General features: G+C 38.2%; 3 protein-coding genes across 10 annotated transcripts in view; 1 reads left to right on the forward strand and 2 right to left on the reverse strand.

The window, feature by feature from the left end:
* The window catches only part of wdpcp (WD repeat containing planar cell polarity effector), a 76,273-nt gene extending 67,034 nt beyond the window's left edge, over window positions 1-9,239 (forward strand). For all 3 annotated transcript variants that reach the window (XM_067455532.1, XM_067455531.1, XM_067455533.1), the window contains 4 exons: window positions 3,171-3,273; window positions 7,434-7,510; window positions 8,213-8,241; window positions 8,365-9,239. In XM_067455532.1, coding sequence (XP_067311633.1) covers window positions 3,171-3,273; window positions 7,434-7,510; window positions 8,213-8,241; window positions 8,365-8,412 — 257 coding nt within the window. In that variant the 3' untranslated portion in view covers window positions 8,413-9,239. The remainder of the gene's footprint in view (window positions 1-3,170; window positions 3,274-7,433; window positions 7,511-8,212; window positions 8,242-8,364) is intronic.
* Window positions 9,240-13,631: 4,392 nt separating this feature from the next.
* otx1 (orthodenticle homeobox 1) lies at window positions 13,632-19,183 on the reverse strand. The gene is made up of 4 exons (XM_067455535.1): window positions 18,856-19,183; window positions 17,094-17,283; window positions 16,508-16,659; window positions 13,632-15,468 (listed from the first exon to the last, which is right to left on the reverse strand). Exons 2-4 carry the CDS (start codon window positions 17,188-17,190, stop codon window positions 14,746-14,748), a joined length of 972 nt encoding a protein of 323 aa, XP_067311636.1. The 5' UTR covers window positions 17,191-17,283; window positions 18,856-19,183; the 3' UTR covers window positions 13,632-14,745.
* A 3,734-nt stretch (window positions 19,184-22,917) lies between these two features.
* ehbp1 (EH domain binding protein 1) overlaps window positions 22,918-25,491 on the reverse strand; it is a 157,568-nt gene continuing 154,994 nt past the window's right edge. For all 6 annotated transcript variants that reach the window (XM_067455541.1, XM_067455538.1, XM_067455539.1 and 3 more), the window contains 2 exons: window positions 24,345-24,459; window positions 22,918-24,022 (listed from right to left, as the gene is read on the reverse strand). In XM_067455541.1, the coding sequence (XP_067311642.1) occupies window positions 23,932-24,022; window positions 24,345-24,459 (206 nt within the window). In that variant the 3' untranslated portion in view covers window positions 22,918-23,931. The remainder of the gene's footprint in view (window positions 24,023-24,344; window positions 24,460-25,491) is intronic.

Below are 25,491 nucleotides of genomic sequence, written 5' to 3' on the forward strand. Positions count from 1 at the left end.
GACTTTTTGAAGGTTTTTTTAAATACGGTGCGCAGATGAGGAGAGTTTGATTCGTTCACATTGTTAATTGGCTGAATAGGACTGGTTTAAAGTGCATTGACCTCAGCTCTGATATTCTGTTTCCTACTGACCTGATGAGGACGTCCTACGTGCTGCTCATCAGCGATGTTCAACAAATATGTCCTAGGCCAAGAGGGCGGGCAGACATTCAAATGAGAAAGGGTAACAGAAAGAAGAGAAAAGCAAGTGGGAGATGAGGGACGGACAGCTAACAGGTGTACAGATGAGACAAGGGAGGTGTTTAGCTTCTAATAAGGGGGTGAAAACTTGAGGGTGTGTGTGTGTGTGTGTGTTTCCCACCCTGTCTGCCCATAAGCCTCTTAATTATGTCCTTGATGATTTCCCTGCTCTCTCACCCCAAGCAGACCTTAGCCTTGGAAGGAAGTGCTTAAGAGTGTGAATGTGAAATGAACAGATGGGCAAAGTAGTCAGTTTGAGGGCATTTTACCCCTGTTAATAGTTAAAATGTTGCAATTATAAGTCATTGCCTGAGATTTTTTTTTTATATGGTGCAAGATACCGCTCTCTCTTCCGTTTCTGTCAACTATGTGTACATTCTTGGGTCAATAGTTTCTTTCGGGTGCTGATATTGCATGTGTGCGTTTGTGTGCAGGGATTATTAGAGGAATATTTACAGGGAATTCTGTTGGGCAGCATGCAGGATCATAAATAGGGAAAGAGAGTGGTAGGATTCTGCATTGTGCTGTGCATTTAAAAGACAAGGTTTCTTGTTTACATTTGGCCAGCCTGAAGCAAACGTCTCACACTGTCAGCCAACCATGACTCTAACACACACACACACACACACACACACACACACACACACACACATACACACACACACACACACACACACACAAATACAAAAGTTACTTATTATTCACACATTATATGGCTGCCTTCATAAATAAAAGAAAGTGCCAAACAGCTTTAAGGGTATTGTTCTTTTGTAACTGCTTTTGGACGATTATTGACAATTTAGCAATGCTGCCTAGAGTCTCTTAAACAAATATAATAAAGTATCCTAAAGCAATATAATAGATAGATAAGTCAATCTATTAAAAAATGCAATCAATCAATTACATGATACATTAATTAATAAAATATTCACAAATTAGTGCAGGGCATTATGACAAAAATCTGTATCAATGTATTTTTTCAAGATTCTGGCGGTTTCAGGTATATACTTTTCATGACTGGACCGTTAAGTTTATTGTGGCTTATTTTACTGTCAGGAGTACATAGAAAATAAAAGTATTATACACTTAAATATGTAATATATAACAATGGTGGTCTTCAAATCAATTCAAATCAATTTATAAAACAAACAATTTAGTTTGTCTTTAGTTAAAATTAAATCAAATTAAATTGTAATAATTCTTTTAATTTTTGGATAATTTTACTATTTGAATTAAAACATTAATGAAAATATGTAATATTCCTTAACATTTTTAAATAAATTAATAGTAATAATAAATATTACTTTAAGAAGTACATTGTACTGTGCATTTCTTTCATAGTTTCTTAAAGTTAGACCAATTGTTTATTTTAATTGTTTTTAACAAAGTCTTTTGTCTCTGTGTTTTAATAAACTGTATTATTATTATGATTATATTATTATTAATAATAATTGAAGAAATACACTACTGTGCAATAGTAATATAGTTCTTATTTCTTGAAGTTAAAACAAACATTTATTTTGACATGTTGTCGTGAAGACCTTTGAGTTTCTGTGCGTGTATATAATCAAATAAATATCAATATATCAAATAAAAAAAGGGTGAAATGCTCGTAAAGTTTTGGGATGCCTGCCTTTACATGCACATGAACTTAAATAACATCCCATTCTTAATCCGTAGGGTTTAATATGGAGTTGGCCCACCCTTTGCAGCTATAACAACTTCAACTCTTCTGGGTAGGCTTTCCACAAGGTTTAGGGGTGTTTATGAGAATTTGGGGCTTCTAGAAGCAAATTTGTGAGGTCGGGCACTGTTGTCGTGCGAGAAGGCCTGGCTCGCAGTCTCTGCTCCAATTTACCCCAAAGGTGTTCTATTGGGTTGAGGTCAGGACTCTGTGCAGGCCAGTCAAGTTCCTCCACACCAAACTTGTCCTTATGGACATTGCTTTGTACACTGGTGGGCAGTCATGTTGGAACAAACAACAAACTATTCCCACAATGTTGGGAGCATGAAATTGTCCAAAATGTCTTGGTATACGGAATCATTAAGAGTTAATTTCACTGGAACTAAGGTACCAAGTCCAACCCCTGAAAAACTACCCCACAGAATTTGTGTTTTATTTTCTTAGAATTATTACATTTACATTTACATTTAGCAACTAAATTATGCATTTAGCAGACGCTTTTATCCAAAGCGACTTACAACTCAGGAGAACAGGAAGCGATCCGTCAAGAAGAGGCAACGAAACACAAAAAGTGCCCTAAATACTAAGATTTGTACACTGCTCAGAGTAGCAAAGACCAGAAAAGGAAAGAAGAAAGGAGAAATAGAGGGGGAAAGATTTTTTTAAATTTTTTTATGTAAGATTAAGTGCTCATGGAAGAGATGAGTTTTTACCTGTCTTATTAGTGCTCAGTGAAAGTATTAAAATAACATCCCTAATAATGCATTTTCCTTATTTTTTTAAATATTTTTTTTCCCCCAGCCTAGATTCCATGTAGTCTCTCTCTTTGTCCGTCTGTCTTTCCATCATTCTACCCTTCCACCGATGTTTTGTTGTCACAGAAAATGACTAGTGCCCACTGTCTCATTGAGGAGTGTGTTGATTTGGTGAGAGAGTCAATTGTAAAGGAGGACTCTGAGAAGTGTGTATTAGAGAGATCATCTTATAGCTCATGAGACACAGGCGCACACACTGCTGTGCTGTAGGGTGTTCCCTGAGATCAAGTCTCACTTAGCGTCTCTTGTTATATGTAACCTTCACTGTCTCTGTCTGGGAGAGTAGTGTACTAGACGCCCATGTATTACACAATATGTCATGTTCTGTTTCTCGCTCTCCCTGTTTCATATAGAAAAGCTTCTACATTTCAAAGATTCTTCATGTTAAAGTGTTTTCCTCAGGGCATGGTGGGATTTTGTGTGTGATTTCAGATGAGTGTCAGTCAGCATACGGAGGGCAGACTGGAGTCAAGCTACCACCAACCAGCAGCGACAGACATGTTCATGACCCCAAACACTGGAGCACTGCATCAAGGTGTGTGTGTGTGTGTGTGTGTGTGTGTGTGTGTGTGTGTGTGTGTGTGTGTGTGTGTGTGTGTGTGTGTGTGTGTGTGTGTGTGTGTGTGTGTGTAAATTAACTACTCAAGTATATTTAGTTGTTAGCTTATACATTAGTAATTGCATTTCTTGAAATACCATACACTTGTGCTGTCCTTCTTATAGTATTTCTTCTCATTTCTTGCCATTGTGTCATTCCTATCTGTATGCTGTTATTTTTTTCTCTGGAACACAAAATTCTATTTTTTGGGAGAATTTTTATACAACAGTTATATTGACCACACAGATCTCAAGTTCCAAAACGGCAAATAATCTCCATAAAAATAGTCCATATAACTTGTGATGCGTAGAGTTGTGAAGCTATGTACTTTATGAAATTTACTGTTGGACACTATTTCACAATAATACTGAAAACCACCCTGATCTGAACCAAAAGACAGAGGTGGACAAAGTACATAACTTCATTACTTGAGTAGAAGTAACTACTAAGTACTACTGGTCAAATATTACTCTGTTACAAGTGAAAGTTGTAAAACAGAAGTAAAAGTACAGAAGTATTTGTTTTCACAAGTACTTTAGTATTAAAAGTAAATTTCCTTTTTTATGTCTATGCATTATTTTATTATTGTAGTATAAATGCACACTATACCATCATGGTTTAAGCCAGTCAGTGAAGCTCCATCCGACATACGAGCATACGACTACCTTAAACTAATTTAAATACTTGTAAAAAAAAAGAAAGATACAAAGCGATTTACAAAGCTGCTGTCACTTTAAGGCCGAATGCACGGATCCTATACTCTGATACACATCTGATATTCTCCCAACTGTTTACCTTCACTAAAGACATTGTTTATGTGAATACACGACAAAATGAACAGTTTGACATCTGTCCTCTTCCATTTTGTTATATACTATAAATTAAACAGTGTTCAAAAAATGCTGTGAAATCATTGAACTTCACGTGACCCTACAAGAGTGATTCCTGATAGGCTTTCTGCAAAAACCCAAACACTTTTTAAAGAAGAAAAAAATCATCCACTGACTTTTAAAGCTGCTACAGAAACGACTTTTGACTTTGAGGACCTTGATAGAAATGTAATGGAGTAAAAAGTACGATATTTGTCTTTTAAATGTAACGCGGTTAAAGTCATAAGTTTCCAGAAGAAATAAAGTACAGACACTTAAAAAGTGTACTAATTTACTTAGATACTGTCCACCTTTGCCAAAAGAAGACACTCCTCCTCTCCCGGTAATTCACCTCTTCTTCTTCGTTACTTTCTAGAGAGGTGAATTACCGGGAGAGGAGGAGTGTCTTCTTTTGGTGCCTTCTCAACACTTGGTGCCCGACGCACAGAGCGTGATGTAGCACTTTCCGCACTTTCATGTCGTAGCACAGCAAAAGTGGGCATCAAGGGCACATACTGACTGCAAAGTATACAAGCACCCTTCTCATAGACAAAACGGATACGCGACAGCCAGAGTCATTGTAAGTCTACAAGACCGATTCATATGAAGTGTGACATTTGGGACACGGCTGCTCTGTTGTTGTGTGTCGTCATCATTGTCCTTCGTTCTCTGGCGAATGGGTGATTTCATGCGCAGGGAAAGTTGAACGTGAATCAATTGCTGAAAAATGTGCCGTTGCTGCCAGATCTCGATCACGGAAAATCACATTGTATTTTACACACAACTAACTCAATCAACTCAATCATAACTGAAGCTATTTTCATAGTAGTTTATACTGTAGTTAGCACTAGTGACACCTAGCAGAATGAATGAATGAATGAATGAATGAATGAATGAATGAATGAATGAATGAATGAATTAATGAATGAATGAATGAATGAATGAACGAATATTTTCATTTTAAGTGTCATGCACTCATGTTGCCTAGGAAAGATGTCCATCTAAACTATCCAATCATTAGGAAAGATGTCCATCTAAACTATCCAATCATTAGGAAAGATGTCCATCAAAATTTTATTATATACATACAATAAAACAATATAATAAGCCACAACATCCTGACATAATCACAACTAAATCACCTCTCACGGTACAAAGTCTTTTGTCGTAATGTCCATGCCTTCTCAGCAAAGGTTGCCATACAAAAAGTTAGCTGCAGAATTAATTAATAGCAGAATTACAAAAATACAGCATATTTTGCAAAAGGTCCAAAATAACCAACTGCAGAAGCATACGTCAGAGCAGTCTGAGGACAGTGCCAGGCCATCGGTCTTACATCTCTGTCGGGCAGTTAAAGTGACGTGAAGGGTTAGTGGTTGGGGCGAGTTACACGATCGTCAGCACCACTCTAACTTCAGATCTGAGGCTATTGGCCCGGCGCTGCTGTTAGTTATATCTCACCTTGATATACCATATACCATGCTTGTGAAGGCATGTAAATGTAGGCTACTTTTAATTAAAGGCCCAACATATTAAGCATAATTTGACCTGTGTTACTGCGTGTCAGACTCAGGAGAGTAAGCAACTGAGTAGCTAACACACTTGTCTGGAGCGAAGGCGAGCATCTTGTTTATTATAAACCCATCCAATGTATCTGCACCAGGCACATTTTTTTAAAATGATACACCACCCAGCATACCCAGTTAAAGAAGTCACTGCTCGCCACTGCATGGGATATTTTAAGCAAACACCCACACTAACTCTTCTAGTGTGTGTACTTCACTTTAGCCTGGAGCATCACAATAAGGGTGTAGAGTAGATGTGTGTGTGTGTGTGTGTGTGTGTGTGTGTGTGTGTGTGTGTGTGTGTGTGTGTGTGTGTGTGTGTGTGTGTGTGTGTGTGTGTGTGTGTGTGTGTGTGTGTGTTACATGAGGATTGTCCTATTGTCTTATCCTCTCTCTTCTTCCATTGCTGATGACGGAGGAACCATTGACTCTGTGCTGACTCTCTTTCTTTCTGTCCCACTTAAGCTCCCTCGATCTCCTTTAAATCCTCTCTCTCCCATCAGCCAGTTCCTAGTGGACGACCCAAAGAGGATGGGGTGGGATTAAAGGGTTTTTAAAACACAAAATAAGGAGTTTTGTGTAATTTGGCAGCCTGACTCCCAGTTTACAGGCCTGTACTGCTACACGGCCGCATGCAAGACATCAGAGGGAGATGCTCCCACCCAGATAAATAGCAGTCAAGAGAGAGGAAATCCTCTCATTTTTCTCTTTTTATGTTTGTTTTTTTGGAGTTTTTTAAATTCTATTTAACCAGACTAATCTGGTCTCTGATGAAGTTTTATTGTTCTTTATGCCGAGCCAATAAGGCTTAGAGACACTGATTCGAGCTTCATGCCTTGCGTTGTGCTGGCAAAGAAAAAAAAGATGGAGAGTGAGCGAGAGGAGGAGTACAATGACTTGGTGGCATCACCGTCGGTTGTACTAAATCCAGCCCTGCGCAGGGAGAGAGGCAAAGATGCGCATATCTGGAAAACATCCCGAGTCCGACACACATCTGTTGACGTTTCCTTTTATTCTCACACAGACACACACACAACGCACTCAGTGAGACGCACTCCAGCTCTTGGACTCGTGACACTTTTTGCATCCGAGTGCATCTGTACATGTGTAGTGATGTGTATGTGTTTGTTCGCTTGTTTGTATGGTGTGGGCTGCGCCCCGTAGGCCTCTTTTTCTCCTCCTCCCTCGATTCCTTGTAAGCGGCGTGCATCACTAAAGGAAATAGAAAAACCACAGAAATTGGAGCCCATCTCCATCGCCAGTCGCCGCAGAATAACCCAAATCGCACAGCCCACAATACGACTGATAACATTCACGCGGTCTTCCACGCTTGCTGGATTTGACGGCATGCCGTAAGGTGGCAGCGCTTCGTGTTTTTTGGAATACCCATGAATCCCTGGGAAAGGCCTGACTCCCACACATAGCCTCTGTGTGTGTGTGAGATCCAGGCCCATCTGTTGTGAATGCTAGTACACACCGATTATATTAGTGTGAACAGGATAGTAACCGTAATGCAGAAGACTAGAACATTTCCATACAGCATTCAGTGTTAGTGTAAAACTGCTCTCGAGTCTGACCGTATGGGTTTAAAGAGATTTCTTTACTCGTTTTTTTTAGTCATACATGATAAACTTGATTCCACGGTCTCTCTTTCCCGCAATAGGGCTGCAGAAACGTCGACTTCTGAGGCTATGGATGACCTCTCTAACACCCATCGCACCTGGCCTTGGAAGCACACAGGTGTGTTCTTTTGAATACAACTCCTTTTGAGTAAATACTGTTCTCAAAGTAGATACAAAATAACAGGGTTGAATGAGTACATTGTTCTCAGTGTTTGGATCAAGGCGTACGGCTTGTTTTTCATGCTTTATTGGCATAATTTATAGTGACTGTGTGTTTCACACAGAGCTCTACTGCCACAGATAATTCCTTCATTAATGCCCTGAGAGTGATATCTTTCCTTCTGTTTTGCCCTCTCAAAAATAGGTTCAAGTTGACTGCCTTTTTTCTGCTTGTATTGTACTTAGCTAATCATCCTAAAACATGAATGTTTTATTCTTTTCTGTCCACAGAATAATTAAACTTTTTTACCCCATACATATTTATTGGACAGTACAGACTGTAGGCTATTACAGACATTTACATCAGAATTTTAATACATGCATAATCCTGAATGCTAATGGAACAGTCATAATTTAGCATGGAGAAACCCTCCTCCAGTTGAGCTGCAGAGGATGCTTGAACTCAACACTTCCACCCACTCGTACATACAGTACACTTACACGAGATTATCGAGCGATTGCCGCTCGGTCGGATCACCTGATTCAGGTGTGGCGGTGGAAAGGTGCCGCTGTGACAACTTTTTTAAAGACTTTAATGTGAAGCTCACTTGTAACATTTGTATGCAAGTATTCTTATGTTTTTTTCCCCCTCTCTCTTTAGAAATCAACCTTGTTGACCAGAACACACAGGTAATGTTTTATATAATATTATATCTATTTATTAATGCGTATTATTTAATATAATATACATCATATATTTCGCAGTCGATTCTGATAATTGTAATAATTACATTTTTATTTTGTGACTTATAGGTGCCTGAGGAAGGGAAACTGAAAGTTATTCATTTTGGCTTAGTCTAGATTAGTACAATCAATGCTATTAAAAATGGTTATTTTAGTAAAAAAAACACTACTTTCAATTAAATCATATATTTGTTTTTTGTTTTTATTCTGTTTTGATTACTTTCATAGCTTGATGCACAATGTGTGTTAAAGAATTTCTTGGAAAGGGGGTCGTAAGATACTGTTTATGGCCAGTACTGTACAGCCTTAAAACATTTTAACCTACTTCTCCATGGTTATTCCTGTTTCTGTCACATATATTTCCTAACCATTCTGGCTCATGACAGTCACTATCACATTATCAGAATGGATGTTTGAGGGTCTGTGCAAGCAGCTTTTTTTATTTTAGTAACACTTCACTTTCTTTGAGCATGGTGGCACAGAGGCCACACTAGTATCCCTGTCCTTGATCACAGGATCAGTGGTGCGGCTTGTGGGCTGGGTTTAATTCTCCACCTGTTTGGTGTGTGAGATTACATGCAGAAGAAATGCAGAAGGGATACGCAGCGCGTGTCTCTAAAGAGGAGGCTTCCGTTTTCCCCCCAGTCTTCATACACAGCGGCCGTGTCAGAACTGTCGCCGACCTGCTCTCCGAACTTAATCTGACAGCACCCAGCCATCCATAATCCCTCACTGTATCGTAATCTATTTACTCTGCATTCTAAGAGGATTTTCTTTTTTAAAAAGTATATATACAAGATATATAAATATGAATTGATGCTGGAAATGGAGGAAGGGTCAGGAGAGGAAGCTTTTGTGTTGCCACCTCTGTTTTTATGTCTGTCTGTTGCCTATTCTTTGCACGTTTTAAGGATAAATCAGTTCTGTTGTCACAGTATCATTTTTAAGCATATTTTAAAACATGTACAGCTTGTTTTATATATATATATATATATATATATATATATATATATATATATATATATATATATATATATATATATATATATATATATATATATATGATTTGTGCAATAAAAGAATTAGCAATTATGATGATTGATCCAACACCTCACCATTATTAATGTGTTAATCTGATTATTCAGTAGTTTTCAAGAGGCGTCTGTTTTATTTGAATTATATTTATATTGTCGTTGTTTTTTTAATTAGTCTGGCCTCCAGTCAGTGATTGTGTGCCAGGAACCATTTTCAACAGCTCAGACTTAAGCTTAAAACTTATAATCACACAGGATTATTTGAGAGATCACAGTTTTTCTGTAAATGACAACCTTGTAATCCTGTGTCAAGTCAAACTAAGAAAATGTTTAGGATCAAACAGTCTTTTTGGCAAAATTACTGAAATTTGATTGGCATATCATTGGGTTTGATAGATGATGAGTTTCTTTCACAACATCCAGAAGCATTGTTAGCTTCTTTTTGACAAGGGAGCTTAGATGTTCTGATCATGTTTGTGTATTTTACAGTATTATATTTGCAGTCTTATCCTTGAGGTCACGCTTTTATTCTCTTAATATTACATCTCTTTTTATTTCAATGGTACCAGTGCAGATGTTTTTATGAATTTACCTACAGATGTGCTGAGTAAAAGTTTTGTGTTCTTTGAGCATCCAGGGCTCTGCACTGTTCAGAGGTCTTGACATCTAATTCAAAAAGCTGTCATACGCCACCAGATATACTGAACAAATCTACACAAACAAACAGCCATTCATGGTTAGTGTTCATTTCCTGAATGGTTGTGTAAACTGGTTTTCAGTCCTCATGCTCCCTGTCAGATCATCAGCCCGAGGAAGGCCTTAGGATTCATCTGAGTGGTGAGGTGATGTGGCAGTCTGGTCACTTAATATGAGAAAAATGAACTTGACAAAATGTTCTCACCTCGATTAAGAGTTAATTAACTGTTCCCATTTTAATTGCAGCCATTAAGATCAATTATGTCACCACTAGGATTAGATTGTACTGTTTTTGTCAACTAACACTTGAGTGGTAAAAGAATAGGCTACATTAGTTGAGAGATCCTGTTCCAGTCTCTATCATATAAAAACACTTTGTGTTTATACTTATTTTTTGTCAAATAAGGAAAATCATTCAAATCACTGTTTTCCATTTGATTTATATATTTAGATGTTTTATTTACATTGCACGGATATAACATCTTCAAAAAATACCAATTTTCAAACCAATTACATTTTTCTACAAATATATTTTATATTTTTAGTGTTAGGCTTAGCCAATAGCCACTTGACTCAAACAAAAAATGTGCCTTTTCATTTAAAAGGCCAGAATACATTATAGGCTACTTTAAAACAATGGTAGGCTAATAATAATAAAACAATAACTTCGAGGTCCGATCTGTTTAGTTTGTTTTGTTTACGTCACACGGACTTTTAATTGACAAATATTTTAGCCTACCGTTTTTTATAATAGAAAAACATTACTAATGTCTATTTTAAAATATTTTTTTTTAATAGGCTATAATTTCAGTTTGTTTTTTTTTTTTGTTTTTTGTATTCTGAAGATAGAAAGCCCACATTACATAAACATTTTCTGACTTTAGGCCCCGCATAAAATAAATACATAATGAAACCTGGCAACATAGTGTGTTCGCAAGCAGATGAGAGAAAAAGAGCGTTCGTAGGCTATATTTATATATATGCCTATATAAAATAAAGAAGCCCAGGAAAAGTTGGGCCTATTAATAGTCGGATACAGCTAAACTATGTTATTGATCTAAAGATAAAGTTATATATGAGCTCAGTAAGTGTCCATCCTGACAGCCATAATGCCGCCTGTCATCTGTTCCTAAGACCTCAGCGTCAATACTGTAGAAATAAATCCCTCTGGTGGTTTTCCCACCCTCAGCGTTTCTGTAACTCGCAGAGGCCTGGAGTCAGCATCTCACCATCTCAGCAAACCCTTCGCTCATCACACTTCCGTTTTCCCATTAATGGTTTTGGCCGGTAATCTCTTTTACAGTTTTCACATGTAATAATATGGTGGCAATTGTGGACGAGCCGTCCCACTCGGGTGACATTTGGACATATGAGCATATCAGCAAGGCAAGAGTGGATTGCTTCCTACAGCAGTAATGGAAGCGTCCTATCCGCCTCACGAGCTGAGAAAATTCCACATTTTGAGGACAGTCCATCAAAATATTCTTGACCGAAGGGAAATGACTGCATGGCTTTTTGCTTCAATAATTCGATTTCGTTTAGTTTAAATCATTTAACACAGTTTTAATAATAATAGTAATAATAATAATATAGCCACTTTAAAAAAAAATACATTAATTAGGCCTGTAGCCTATAGTCTACTTACAAGGAGCAATAAACATAACGTAGGCTAAATCTTTCTCAGTAGGTCTAACTTGTATTTAAGTTGTGGTAGCCTAGTATTTTAGCTGTCAAATGTAGAAGCTGATTAAACAATATCGTCTGGTTAAATGACAATGTGATAGCCGATCGTGATATTTAAAGTAGGCTAGGTTAAAGCATAGCTTCTTTGTGCCTATTGAGTAAACGAAATGTCAGACCATAGCCTTCATGGTGAGTGCAGTTTCTAAAAACCTTTATCATATGTGTTCGTTCTTTAATCAAATTAAGACTAAGTTTAGGCGTCCACTCGGAAGGAATTTTTATTTTATTTTATTTTTGAACACCAAACTTTTCACCTTGACTTGGATATGTAATAACCTTTGCTTGTCTTCATGGAGGGTAACGGTTGAAATGCACATGCCATTCCATTTTTAAAATCATTTCCTTTCAAAATTACGAAAACTGGCGTTAGATGTTACAACATTTTCCGCCATTCCAAAAAGTTTACGTAAGGACAAAATATCTAATGTCTAAAAAAGGGGAACTTTATTTAGGCTACTTGATAGGCTACACTTCATCAAAAAAACAAAAACAAAGGGTTGTTACCAATAGTGTAAATGACGAACTCCATGAGTTCATATATGGGCATGAAATCACCTCGCCAGCATCATACCAGCTTGTGTTGAAAGTGTTCGACCGAGCAGGCCCTGTTTTTTTTCTCTCTCCCCTCGGGCTTAAGCAGGTGCTCCACGCGAGGGCGTGTCCGAGCTCCTCAAATGATTCCCCAGGAATACAGGACGCAAATGTTTGTTTGATGCAAATCTTACAAATCCATTCATGTTTATGTAGTGTCGCTGAGCTGCGATGGCGTCTCAATGCGAGCACAGTAAAACAAATACGCGTAATGTTCTCCTGAGCGAGGTGTTGATTCAGCTGCCAGGCCAACACATAGATAATTAGCACACAACAACAGTGAAGCTAATTAAAGTCGTGCAAATGGGTTATTTTATTATTATGCTACTAACGATATTGTTCTGAAAACAAACAGAACGTGATATTCATAGTAACGTCGAGCAGCATTAGTGTCTTTCAATGCGCAAAAGTATGCCTAAATAAATACCCTACACAATAATGATAGGCTATTATAAATTATTAAAACAGAAAGTCATAAATTAGGACTTGAAATAATGCAGGCCTTCCTGTGATGAGACATAAACAATTTACTAGCGGTGCACATTCTTTCTATCCGGTGCTTAATCGAGCAAAAGGAAACTTTTTCTGTTGGAACACGTTCATCTAAACAGCTCTGCCGAGCCTTGTTTTTCTCCAGCTATTTCTTTAATGGCCCGGTGCCTGACTGCTGCCTCCCTCCCGCTTTTGACCCATTAACCCAGACCCACCCACGTCATTACCGAATCAGAAGAAGCGATATCGCTCCGGGTTATTTTGACGAAACGCTCTTGTGCTCCAGAGCGCGCGGAGATTCTGCTGGGAAGCAATTATCGCGAGCGCATTCAATTACGACCTGATCAAATGCGTTAATAAATATTTAAGAAATTTTGCGGTGCCGTGGCCTTTAACAGTTTGCACAAAAAGACCTTCAAACGATTGTGTGTTTTCTAATGCCCAGCTGAATACAGGCCTAGTTAAAGTCCACGGTTTGAGTTAATCAATTTTACACCACTGCATACACAGTTTTAGCATCCATACCCACAGCAAATAACCGATTTATTGAGGAGCAAAAACTTAATCCTTCCCACATAAAAAAATGCAATCAGTAACATGCGATTTTTCACTCACGCCTTAAAATCCTCACAGTCCGATGGAAATAAATCAATGAATTGCATCAAGTTCAGTGTAGATAATCATGCAGCTCTCAAAATGGTTCAGTGGTTAAACAAAAAATAAAAAGCTGTACTAAATTCAAAATGCATACAGGATTTAAATAAGTAAAACTGAGGTGCGTTTATTGTATTTTGTAACGTATTTATTCGTTCGTTGAGTTGAAAACATTTGCAACATGAGAGTAAATTTTGGGTGTTAAAAATCGGACATACCCCAGTCAGAAGTCATGTGAAATTTTGGTAGTTAACTGATCTTTATTACGGACATGAATGTAATGATCTGCGCCTGCAGTACATTCAGCATTTCATTGGCATTTGGGAATTCTTCCTTAACCAGATTTCTCATCCACGTGATTTTTGTTCTTCAGTTCTTCGGTTAGAGCAATTAATTCAAGTGCTGTTAAATGCATCCAACAATGTTAATCATGCCCGTGCTCTTTCACCGCAACACATCTTCAAATCCTAGTTTACCTAATGAAATATCACAGCCAAATATCCCCCACTCTAAAAATGTCCAACATATAATTAAGTTTTTTTTTTTTTGTCTTAATTTTTTTTTTATTCACATGGTGTTCTCAATATAAAATCCTATTTATTTTTTTCAGGGTAACAAAAATTGTTTTTCAGTATATCAAATAAGTCCAGTGGCCAATTCTTGATCTTTGGATTATTTGGGGAAAAGATTTACATAAAGTCGTTTCAAAGTCTTATTAAACCATTTGAAATCCAGTAACACCAACTAAATATGGTCAATGTAACTGACCCAAATACATATGTACACAATTCAGCTCTGTTAAGCTGACTAGAATCTGTCATCCTAAAAAATAACCATATTTAGAAAATGAAACAGCTGTACAGGGTTTGAGAGGTGGAGGTAAAACGGTCGCTGAGCGTTCAGTGTCCCGTGTAGAAAAACAGTAATCCAGAACAGGCAGGAGAGCGAGGCGAGTTCGGCAAAAACACTTCAGAACCAGAACTCGTGGTCGAGTAAATGTAATTCAGTCTCTTCAGTGACAAAAAAAGGGAAAACTAGCTTTCATTTCCCTCCACAACTTTGCCATTTTCCCCTTTCTTATCGCTAAAGGGGAGGGGAGGGGTGGGTGGGGGGGTGGGGGTACGAACATCTAACTATTCTGTTAAAATCTGCAAGTCCATATATATTTTTCCTTAAACTCAGCACACTATTAAAACAGAGAGATGGTGGAAATGGAGGGCATTTAAAAAAAGAAATCAGATCACAAGACTTGGAACCTCCAGGATGCTTGGTCTTTGTAGTCCAAACAGTCTGTAGTGTTAAAGTTCAGCTTCCAGGAGGAGGCCGTTTGCTCCTTGTAATCCAGGCAGTCAGAGGAATTGAAGGCCAGGCCAGTCCCACTGTAGGCCTGGTGATGATGGTGGTGGTGATGTCCTGAGGACTGACTGATGTGGTGGTGGGGGTGCGTGGGCATGGACGAAGCCGTCATGGGGCTGAGCTGATGAGGGTGGTGGTGAGAGTGCATGGGGGCCAGATAGGAGCCACAGTCCACCCCACTGAAGTAAGAACCGGAAGGAGTCGGGTAGCCCTGGCTGTAGCCGGTGGTCTGGTTGTAGGGCATGGGGTAGGAGGAGCCGGCCGTGCCTGAGACAGAGCGCTGCATGCAGGAGGCGTTTGAGGGAGCGACGGGCTCCGGTAAGGAGACGGACGGGGGTGCGGAGCCGGGAGAAATGGCAGGGCTCCAGATTGAAGAGACAGTACTGATAGAGGTAGAGGTGCTACTGATGCCCGTGTTATTAGTGGAGGAAGAGGAGGAGGAGGAAGAGCCAGCACTGGAGACAGCTGGAGGCGTGAACTGGCCACTGCTCTCTGAGCCCGTGCTCTCCCGGGTGGGCGAGGATTTCTTCTTTGCAGGTCGTGCTTTAGTGCTGCTGCCACTCTGCTGCTGCTGACGACATTTGGCACGACGATTCTTGAACCACACCTGCAGGACAGCGAGAGGAAACAAAAACACTTAAAATACACTTTGAAATTCTGTTTGAACAATACCTTTAATAATAGGCACATATGAAAAAAAGGGTAGTGCAGAGTCCATTACGCCCAACACACACACACACACACACACACACACACACACAGCCCCATTAAATTATTATGGAGACCTTCCGTGCATGGCTGAAGGACATGTTGGAGAGCCATTGTGCAATATCAGAGTGGAAAATAGCTAGTTATTAGCAGTTCCTGGCTTTAATTTGCATGCAGGGCCTTTCTGCTTTACTGTGTGGATCTAATTTCACTGCTTGTAGACGGCTGGGTGATAGCAGCCTATTGAGTTTCTCCGCAGAGATGGTAATTCAATAGTGGAAGGAGGGTCTGACCGTGTAAAGCGTTTTGTTTCATGTGCTTATTAAGAGCAAATAAAATTGCTTGGGAAATTGACAGAGGGTTGCTCCTTTAAGCCTCAGTTCACTTCAGAAAAGGCATTATTTGTATGCAAAAATCCACAGCAGACTGTGGGAATTTTACATTTCCTCATCACTGTGATTAAAAGCTCATTCACTTTGATGTAAATATCAGTGATCCACCATCATATATTTGGTCTATATGGCCACATTTTTCAGTGCAGTTCAGTTCAATTCAAAATCCACTGGTTTGGGGAGTACTAATTATTCAAGCACAATATTAAATTCTTTCATGCTGGATAATTCAAACGTGTCAAAAAAGGCCAAGTCAGACAAACAGAGGAACAGAAATCACCTGCCAATTCACCCTACTAATGACTATAAGGCTGACAAGACAAATGTCAAACACACCCACCTATAGTCTATAATAATTGCAATAGCCTAATTGTAATCATTACAAACTACTACGAACTTTTTTAAAAATCAGTAGGGGGAGCAGCTGAGCATAAAGCATTAACGAATGTGTTTGGAAAGTTATTATACTTGAACAATTGTTTCTTCTAAAGGAACCATTTAGTCTATTTAGATTTTTTACTTCAAACATTTAGTGGTTGCATGTACCTGGACTCTGGATTCAGGAAGGTTGATCTTCAGTGCCACCTCCTCTCTCATAAATATGTCCGGATAACGAGTTTTGGCAAAGAGCGCTTCGAGAATGTCAAGCTGTGAGCGCGTAAATGTCGTTCTTTCCCGCCGCTGCTTCCTGGGCGTTGCTGGGGGGGAAATTAGTCACAAAATAGTACACAGGATAATATATTATGATTTTGTTTACATGTGATAGCAAATAGCTTCAGGACATTTTCAAGGACTATTCTCGGAAATGAAAATAATTATACCTTAAAGCGTTTTTTAAATTATTAAAGAGGGTTTTTGCATGTTTGTTGTTGTTGTTAATAGGCTAATAATAAACAGGCTAACGATGCAATGTGCATATGAGGTCAAATACGCCCTTTTTAAACATTGATAAAATGCACTTCAGAAAATTTCAGTTAAGTTTCATTAAAACATTTTCTAACAAGTAGGCTAGGCCTAAAATAATTATAATAATAAAATAAAAAAATACATTCAGCCTACGTGATCCTTGCTCGCACTGCGCTTTGTTAAACACTTCATTGTACACGTCAAACGTGTTAGTTAGCCTATGTACCTGGGTATCCGACGGACGGGTGCAGTAGGTCCATGGCCGCGCCGCTCAGCCCCAGGCCGTTCATGGCGTAGGGGGGCTGTTTGAGGTATGACATCATGCTAGAGGCAGTCACGGGTCCCCCCAGATCTTGCCAATAGTTCGATTTCCCCCGATGTTGCAGTTTGACGAAGGACGGACCCGATTTAAGTTACTGAAACATGATTTTAATTATTATTAACAACTGACAAGAGCAACAGAAAAAAAAGCATGAAAATGCAAAGTAAATTAATTGAATAGCCTAGTAGCCTAAACCATGTCCTCTGAAAAATGATTATAGAAAAAGTAGGCCTATAAATAAAGTGACAAACTAATTGGTTTCATCGTTTTAAATCATGCAAACAACATTAGCCTACCATTTTCGATTATGATAATAGGCTACTGATAATAATTCGTATTAATTTACAAAACGAAAAAAAGAGCATAATGGTGAAAACTGATACAATGCCTGACGCGAATTAAAAGTATAATTGTATTCTAGATAGGCTATTTCAAAAAACGTTGTCTTTCTATAGGCTAGGTCTATATTTTGTAACCCTATTTCACCTAAAATGTGAAGTAGCCTATTAATGTTCACCATTTTCTGATATTTCTTATATAAAATAAATAATAAAGCATTTTAAATAATTTTGCAAGAGTTAGCTGCATTTTAAATAATTTTGCAAGAGTTGGCTACATTTATTGTTTAAGCATCCTAATTATAAAAAATGTTTAAAGAACGGCTTTACAGAAGCTTGTCTTATCTTAACGGGGATATAAAAACAATGTGCGGTTTAAATGTAGCCTATTTATTAAAAGAATGTAAAAACTTGCAGGCCTGATAAACATGCTGATCTTCAGGGTTACACTGAATATAACAATTGTGTAAAACACGTGATATAAATAATATTTATTATTAATTATTTAAAATAGGCTAGTTTTGTTGAACTCAAAAGAGTTAGGATAAAAGAGAGCTAAAGAAAATGTATATACTCGTATATTAGACTTTTTTTTTAAACGTATGCTTTATTAACGCGTTGTATTAATTTTGTTAGTCATTCCATTTTTAACCAAATGTAGGAGCTGACTGTTATCGTGGAAATGAATGTGGATGGGCCCCGTGCTGAGAGAACCGAATCGTTTAGAGTTCTGTGTATTCCAGTCTATTCGTTGCTTATTCTCGACTCTGTAAAGACTGGTTAGAAAGAACACATCTACGTGCAAATTAACTCAATTACAATGCAGATTAGACCTCTGGGGAAACACCTTCATTTCTTGGCCTTATCACCAAAATAAATTAACAAAAACCAAAACACGCCTCTCCAATTACTCTCCAATTGAGCTGGTTTAGGCTTTACAGCGGCGATTAATTGATATTTGCAAAAATGCTTGGTTTCAAACATACGGGCCACACATTTTTTTATTTTTGGGTTTAATTAATTTTGAAACATTCTTCTAAGCGACTATGACAATTAGCCTACCAGACGGCGCAACTTAAATAGCCTACACCACTGGGTCGGACGTCGGTAGAGTGAATATAGCCTAGTCAATAAAAATAGAAAACTTTTGCTTAAGCTACTCCAAGAAAACCAAATGTATATATATGCTACACCAGAAAAAAACCCAAAACAAATATTGTGCCAACATAAAAAACAAGAAATGTAGCCTATTCTAACTGAAACTTGTAGACTATTAGTTCCGTTTTGTGAAGTGTTCAATCTAAATTAAACGGCGCATTTGTTCTTACCTTTTTCAGAACCCTCCGTCCTTCTCCTCTCCTCAATTTTTGCAGTCGGACCAGACGATAAAAAATATCCACCAATGGAAGAGTTCAGGAAGGCAAATCGACCGAGTAACCTCACCAAATAAATGTCGTCTAAAACTCTCCTCAAAACTGCAGCAATGTTGATATGGCGCACGTGTCTGGCTGTTAGCCGGGCTTGTTGTAGCCTATTGAGAGTGTGTTCCCGGGGTTTAAAACCACATACATTAAACTCATTTGCTTTGGCTTTCTCGTTCGTGTCTGTCACTAGTTTAAGGTGATTGCTAATGTAGACGGATGGAGATTGATCACCTTCTCCTAACCCTGCCTCTCTAAGAGCGTAGGACACCTGCAGATCCGCCCACTCCAGCCAATCGCTGCTCAGTCTCTTTTTGATTGACAACTGTCACAACCAGTCCACGGACAGAACCTCTTTGAAGCCCCACCCCGTGCTGACTAAAGACATCAAGACCATACACCGTCCAAATAAATCTTTAGAATTTCGAGAAGACTTAAAATATCAGGAAAAGTGACGACAATACAGTTAAACATTTATTAATATTAGCTGAATAAATACATTACAATGTGGGCTTCACTTGGGCTACAAAAGTCGTTATGAAATTAAGGAAGGCTATAAAATATTTAAACTAGGCTATTTAAATGATAATATTAAAAAACGCTTGCAATATTGGGCAAACCATTTAATTAGAAAGTCGAGTCAAAACTAAACACAACATTTGCATAGTTGCTTAATTACAGTTGTAACAATTGTTTTGTATCTTAAAATTTATTTTATTTGGTATAGCCGACCGCCAGAAAAAAAATCGGAGACCTAGGCCTATCTAATAGGCCTATTGAAATATTAATTTAGTTCATGTAAAGGCAGAATTTGCCCACGTAGATTAATCAGTTTAATATAGCCTAGTCTAATTAGCCCTACATCTATATCCTCTATTCAAACCGTTAAAAAAGAAAAAAAGAAAAGAAAAAACATTACGGCTTTTACTGAAATGTCAAAAAATAAAAATAAAAATAAAAATAATAATTAAAAAAAAATATCACAAAGTAGGCTACCGTTTGATACCAAATTTAAGTGATCGATTCATGTAGCCTAGTCTATCGATTTAAAGCGGGGTAAAATGCAGCAAAAAAGTCTGATTTATCCACTTTATCTATTTTCATTTTTATTGTTATTCGCCTCATGAATATTAATGAGTGGCTAATCCCCACTTAGAATTACATTTCAGAATAGTGTGCGTAAAGTTTAATAGGCAGAAGGAGAGGAAACGTGAAAGGGAGTGAAGAAAAACTCGGCTCTTCCAGAAAAGAAACGAAATCAGCACATAGAGAGAGTCTGAGCCTCAGAGAATCAAAGAAAGCACCTTTCAAGCCTCACTTTCCCAAAGAAATGCCAATAAAATACGGTAACAGAATATCACGGAGGGCGCGGTGTTTCCTTAACTGTTTCTGAAAGGCTCAGAAGATCTTAATAAGGCTTCGCTCGGTCCTTTTGTTGATCTCACAAAATCAACTCATTCTAATTGAGGCCTGAGCTGAAAGCGACCTAATGTTCAAAGCAAGTGACCGCCGGAGGAACGAAATTACATTTTTACTATATGGGGCATCCAATCAAAGGCCGAGCGGCTTTACACGTTCTTCTATAGATCAACAAAGTCATCGACAAAAGTACTCTTGGGAATAACAGAGATGCTGCTGTTAGCCGTCAATAGACGCGGAAAAACTAAAGAGAAAGTTATTGGATGCTGCTTAGAAGTAGTACGGTGACAGGGAATGCGCATATTAAATGTTTATAGGCTACTGCCTGTTTAAAGCACAAGTGCTGCTTCCAGTCCCCCATAAAGAAAGATTCAACCTGCCCTTAAACTATTTCCACGAATAATAATAATGATAATAATAATAATAGCTATTAACAACAAAATGTGATCCTCAAACGCACACGAAAGAAATAGCTATACAATTCCTGCATTTTGTCCGTTTGCTGGTTTATTCTTTCGGCCCTGATGTTGCTAAGACCCCGTGATAAACCCAGAACAAGTATCAAGTTATCAGGTTGCAAGAAGCTTTTGTAATAAGAGTATTTTGTCTAATCCCAAATTGCAGTCGAATTTTCTAAATGCTGAGCTCGTAAATCTCGGGATTAGAGGAGGCGAGAAGAGGAGGGGGAAAAGTTTGGTTTCTTTAGCCGGCAGGATGGGAGCGAGTCGGCGATGTTGTCGGTCCTTATTAAAACGATGATGCATAAAATATATTGAAACTCGTAGAGAAGGCTCGGTACCGTTTTCCCCGGTGTATTTTAGGACGAGGGAAGGATTTTCGGCCGTCGAGGGGCTTCGTCAAGTCCAACTGCTCAACACCTGAAGTCAGGCCGTGGACTTCAAAGCAACTGGATCCACAGAACGCGCTCTGGGACTCGCGCATCTCTGCTCGCGCTGAGATGCTGCACTGCATTCTACGCTGTTTTGGATAGCTCTTTTTTTGCCTGTGATAAGAACATTGAATTTTAAAAGCATTTTTAAATAATTTGTTTTACACAATAAACAGTTGGGTTGAGCCAGAACAACAGTTGGCAAATTGACAACAATCAGGTAAGGGAATTGTGCATTTTCACAAATGCCACTGCATGTGACTGTGTGAAAGAACTCGATACGATGTTTATTTTTAATTTATTTTTTAATTAATCTTTGTATTTGTGTGTGAAATTCAGAGAAAATGCCTAACCTAGGCTATCTAAACTTTATGATAGTTGCCTGACTGAAATAGAACATTAAATGAGTTACGATATAATGTTAGTAAGGAACCACAAATGCATCAAATAGCTATGTATCTTTTTTCTTTCTTTTTTTTTTTTTTTACAAAAAAGAAAAAAAGTTTAAGCGATTTGAACAGATAGCCTATAGCTACAATAGCCTACGGTAAAATATTAATATTCCATCCCACGTTTCACTGGGACAAATCAGATGTATACATACACATCTTGTATTAAATTAGGCATCTGAATGGACTAGAAAACAGTTCAAAGCGGTCATTTAGATATGAACACCACGCTACCGTCTCATCGGGATTACACGGACCTCGCCACAGGTCTAATGCATAAAATTATGACATGCGTTTCAAGCCTCTCACAGGCTCAAACTCTCCGAATAGTAAAAGCAACAAACAAATGTCCTTTCCGCCGCCGTGTAATGGGTTGTGAGCGCCAGAGAGTGTCTCCTATTCAGAAGATTATACCCTCATATGTGATAACTGCAAAATAATAAAAACAAAAACAGAACGCCCGGGGGGAAAATGAAGGTAGGCTACAGTCAGACCCAACCATCAGCAAATTAATGTGGAAGTATTAGAAGGGCTAAGGGAGGACGTCAGCTGTCAAAACTTATTTTGCTCGTTAAATGGAGGATGCGAAGCTGCGGTGATGACTGTTTGGCTCAGAATTAAGTGTCTGAGGGAAAGCAGATGCTTTGGACAGAGTGCTTCTGCCTTAATCTCCCTCCGAGGAAAGACCTCAGACAAAAGAAAACGCAAACATTCATTTAGAAACAACCGTAAAATGCTGGGGAATTTTACCAAAGCGAGCTGGACGTCCCTCTCGAGTGCCTGCAAATTGTTTTATTAATTGAAAAAGAAAAAAGAACATCTGTCGTGTTTCGTCATAGTGCGAGTTCATATGGTTTTATTTGAAACGTCAGTCCAGTCAGAACATAGGAAAAATAAAACACTATGAATTAAACTGATTAGACCTATTGAATTAGGTTACGCGTGGTAGGCTATAGACAGGCAAATCTATGCAATAATGACAAAATAAATATATACAATTATTGGGAATTTAAAAAAAATATATAAAATCGAACAGAACTGCATAAACGACAGAATTTAATAAATGTGTTCTAAGTTTATTCAGTATATCATCAGCTGAATAACGATGACACAATTTCACAATTCCTTTCAAAAACACAATTCCTTTATAAAAACAAGGCCAAATCCATTATCAACACCCAAAACCACACGAGCTTCTGTTTGATTCGAGTATGAAATCATTTGAATTTTATTGAACAGAGATATTTATAGTACAGTGGAATAAATAAACCGGTGATGCTCATACAATAAAGACGTGAAATATGCGGACAAAAGGCTCCCTTCTAACTATACAATAAATATTAAAGTTTTTGAGCAAATGTACAGGGTTGTGAAGATGATTACTTTAAAATCGTCTCAAACAGTAATAAAAGCAAACAGTAATAAATTACTCTGATCGTGACTGCTTTTGAAAATAAAGTTTTTTTTTACCCGGGCCTTTTTAAGCCTCAAACTGTGAAATGAAATGTACAACATGACCGTTTATTTCAGTTTAAGCACTCGCAGTATTTCACTCTTCTCACTAAAGCAAGCTCTAAAATGTTTGGTAAACATAAAAAAGTAATTAAAACACAAAATACATGTTTTTTTTAAAAAATGCAACAAGTCCCCCTTCTCAAATATTCTACATGTAGAAAGTTGAGTAATTAAAACATTTCAGCTCTTGTTAGAGGAGAACATGCTGATAGATTTTCTTAAAACTGAAATGTGATATGATTTTGAAACCCAATCCTATTCACAAACAGAAAATGTCCCCAGTTTATGTGCTGTACCGAAACTTTGAGTTATAATTTCCTCTAAACAAAAAGGTTGTGAATGTCTTAGTGTTCTTAATTTGAATTATAATGGATTTAACCATTTAGTCAGAAAGTTTTCAAAATTGCTTTTTGCATCTCCTCAAATATTAGTTCCTTAAGTACCTTGTTTGTGAGATCCAACAAACCAAACCTAATAATAAAGTTTTTAAATTTGTGTATGTGAAACGATAAATCTCTCTGGCATTAATGACACAGGATGCATCTCAGGGCATTCACCAGTTCTTCAGCCCTTAGATCATAAAAAGATCAACATATGAAGATTTCAAACAACAATAATAAAGTGTATGCTGTAGTCTCTAGGACACGAATACATTTCAAGACTTTGTAGTGTACACGTCATCTTGCTTCTTTGTTGCTTTGGAAATGACCGTCACTGAAGAACGCACTTCTCCTCTTTTTTTGCCATCTTGCCTTTGTTCTGTTCCAGGGTTCTCTCCAGGTGCTCATCTTCCTCTTCAGCCCTGCCAACACACACGCACACAGGACACACAGGATCAAAGGTCACAGACAGGAACACAGGAGAATGCCACCTGCACCTCCACCACCTATGACCTGTACTCTGTCTGAACGGCTTCAGAGTCACTTTGGATCTTGAAATATTCACAAGCCCTCTCTGCCTGACTCCACCCCCCACCCCCCAAAACCTAAACATGCTTGGTGGCAAAGAGAATGTGGGTGACTACAAACTTTGGCCTTTAAACCCTGCCTGAACCACGCTATAGGGCCTAGAGGATTAATCCTGGCTCTAGTAATCCCACAATGCCTTGCGGCAGAAGGACTTACTCTTTCTCCTGGGCGTCCAGGTCTCGGACCAGCGCATCACGTTTGTTGACCAGTATGACAAGCTCATCCAGCAGCAGCTGCTCTCGGCGCTTTTGTGCCTCTGTCTTCTGCCAGTCTGGAAGATAGAGAGGAAACATGGGACAATGTTAGAGAAAAAGCTCAGGCTGATCACTAATCACTTCATACCACATTCCCACACAATCCAGGAAACAAGATTAAAAGTAATAGTTCAGTCATCAGTTCTGTCATCATTTACTCTTTGTCGCTCAAAACCTGTATGTCTATTAAAAATGAAGATATTATGGAAATGAATCGTTGATTTGGAGCCCACTGAGTTTCAAATATATTTTCTATTCCGCAGAAGAAAGTCAAGCTTTGGAATGACTTGATTTTGAGTGAACTATCACTTTAAAAGACACAGACGTCATATACTGGGTTTTAATAAGAAAGACATCACTGTCCCGTAATAAAATATTCAGAAAAGAAAACGTGGCCCATAATATTGTGGCGTTATTGTGAAGTTGTACCAGGGCACCCACAGGTTCCTGTATGGAGAGCAGCCACATGGTGAAATTCAGACAAAACAGATCTGATAACGCGAGTGAATGCGAGGACAGTGCTTTGAGTACACTAACTGCTTTCAGACGCTTCAAAACGGCTCCCAAAGAGACGCACTGACGCCATAAGGAAAAATTATTTACATTAAGAATAAATGGCAAAAAAAAAATCTGTCCATAAGTACTATAATTCACTATAATAATACTCTAATGGAAGAAATGGATTTGTATGTTTTTTGTTTTTTTTTAGATAGAAATTGAATGTATAAAAGGTGCGTAACTATAGCGAAGGTCTCTGTGAGGTGACCTGCTCCTGTCCCCCTGCCAACAACAGGTCTGAAATATCAGCCAGGCAGACGAGATCAGGCCTTACTGATACCAATGCAGATTAGGGCCCTGCTCACAGCCAAGGGGAAGTTATCTTACCGAGCCTATTCTTTAGCCCGCTGTAAGAACAGACTGTACTAGTGTCTTTACACTGCTTTATTAGCACTCCCTCATGCACATAGACTCACAAAAATACACACACACAAAATCAACTTCTTTTATATAGAGCAACCAATTTCTACCAAACATAAAAAATATAAATA

This window comes from Pseudorasbora parva, chromosome 10 (assembly GCF_024679245.1).
Source record: "Pseudorasbora parva isolate DD20220531a chromosome 10, ASM2467924v1, whole genome shotgun sequence".
Classification (NCBI taxonomy): Eukaryota; Metazoa; Chordata; class Actinopteri; order Cypriniformes; family Gobionidae; genus Pseudorasbora; species Pseudorasbora parva.

Bases quoted from the DNA above. Each gene is read 5' to 3' on its own strand.
- otx1 (XM_067455535.1), bottom strand. From the start codon at position 17,190: ATGATGTCATACCTCAAACAGCCCCCCTACGCCATGAACGGCCTGGGG. The intron at 16,660-17,093 runs GTACATAGGCTA...TTTCCCCCCCAG, and splicing joins CCCGTCCGTCGGATACCCAG to CAACGCCCAGGAAGCAGCGG. The intron at 15,469-16,507 runs GTACATGCAACC...GCTGTCCTGCAG, and splicing joins TTCCTGAATCCAGAGTCCAG to GTGTGGTTCAAGAATCGTCG.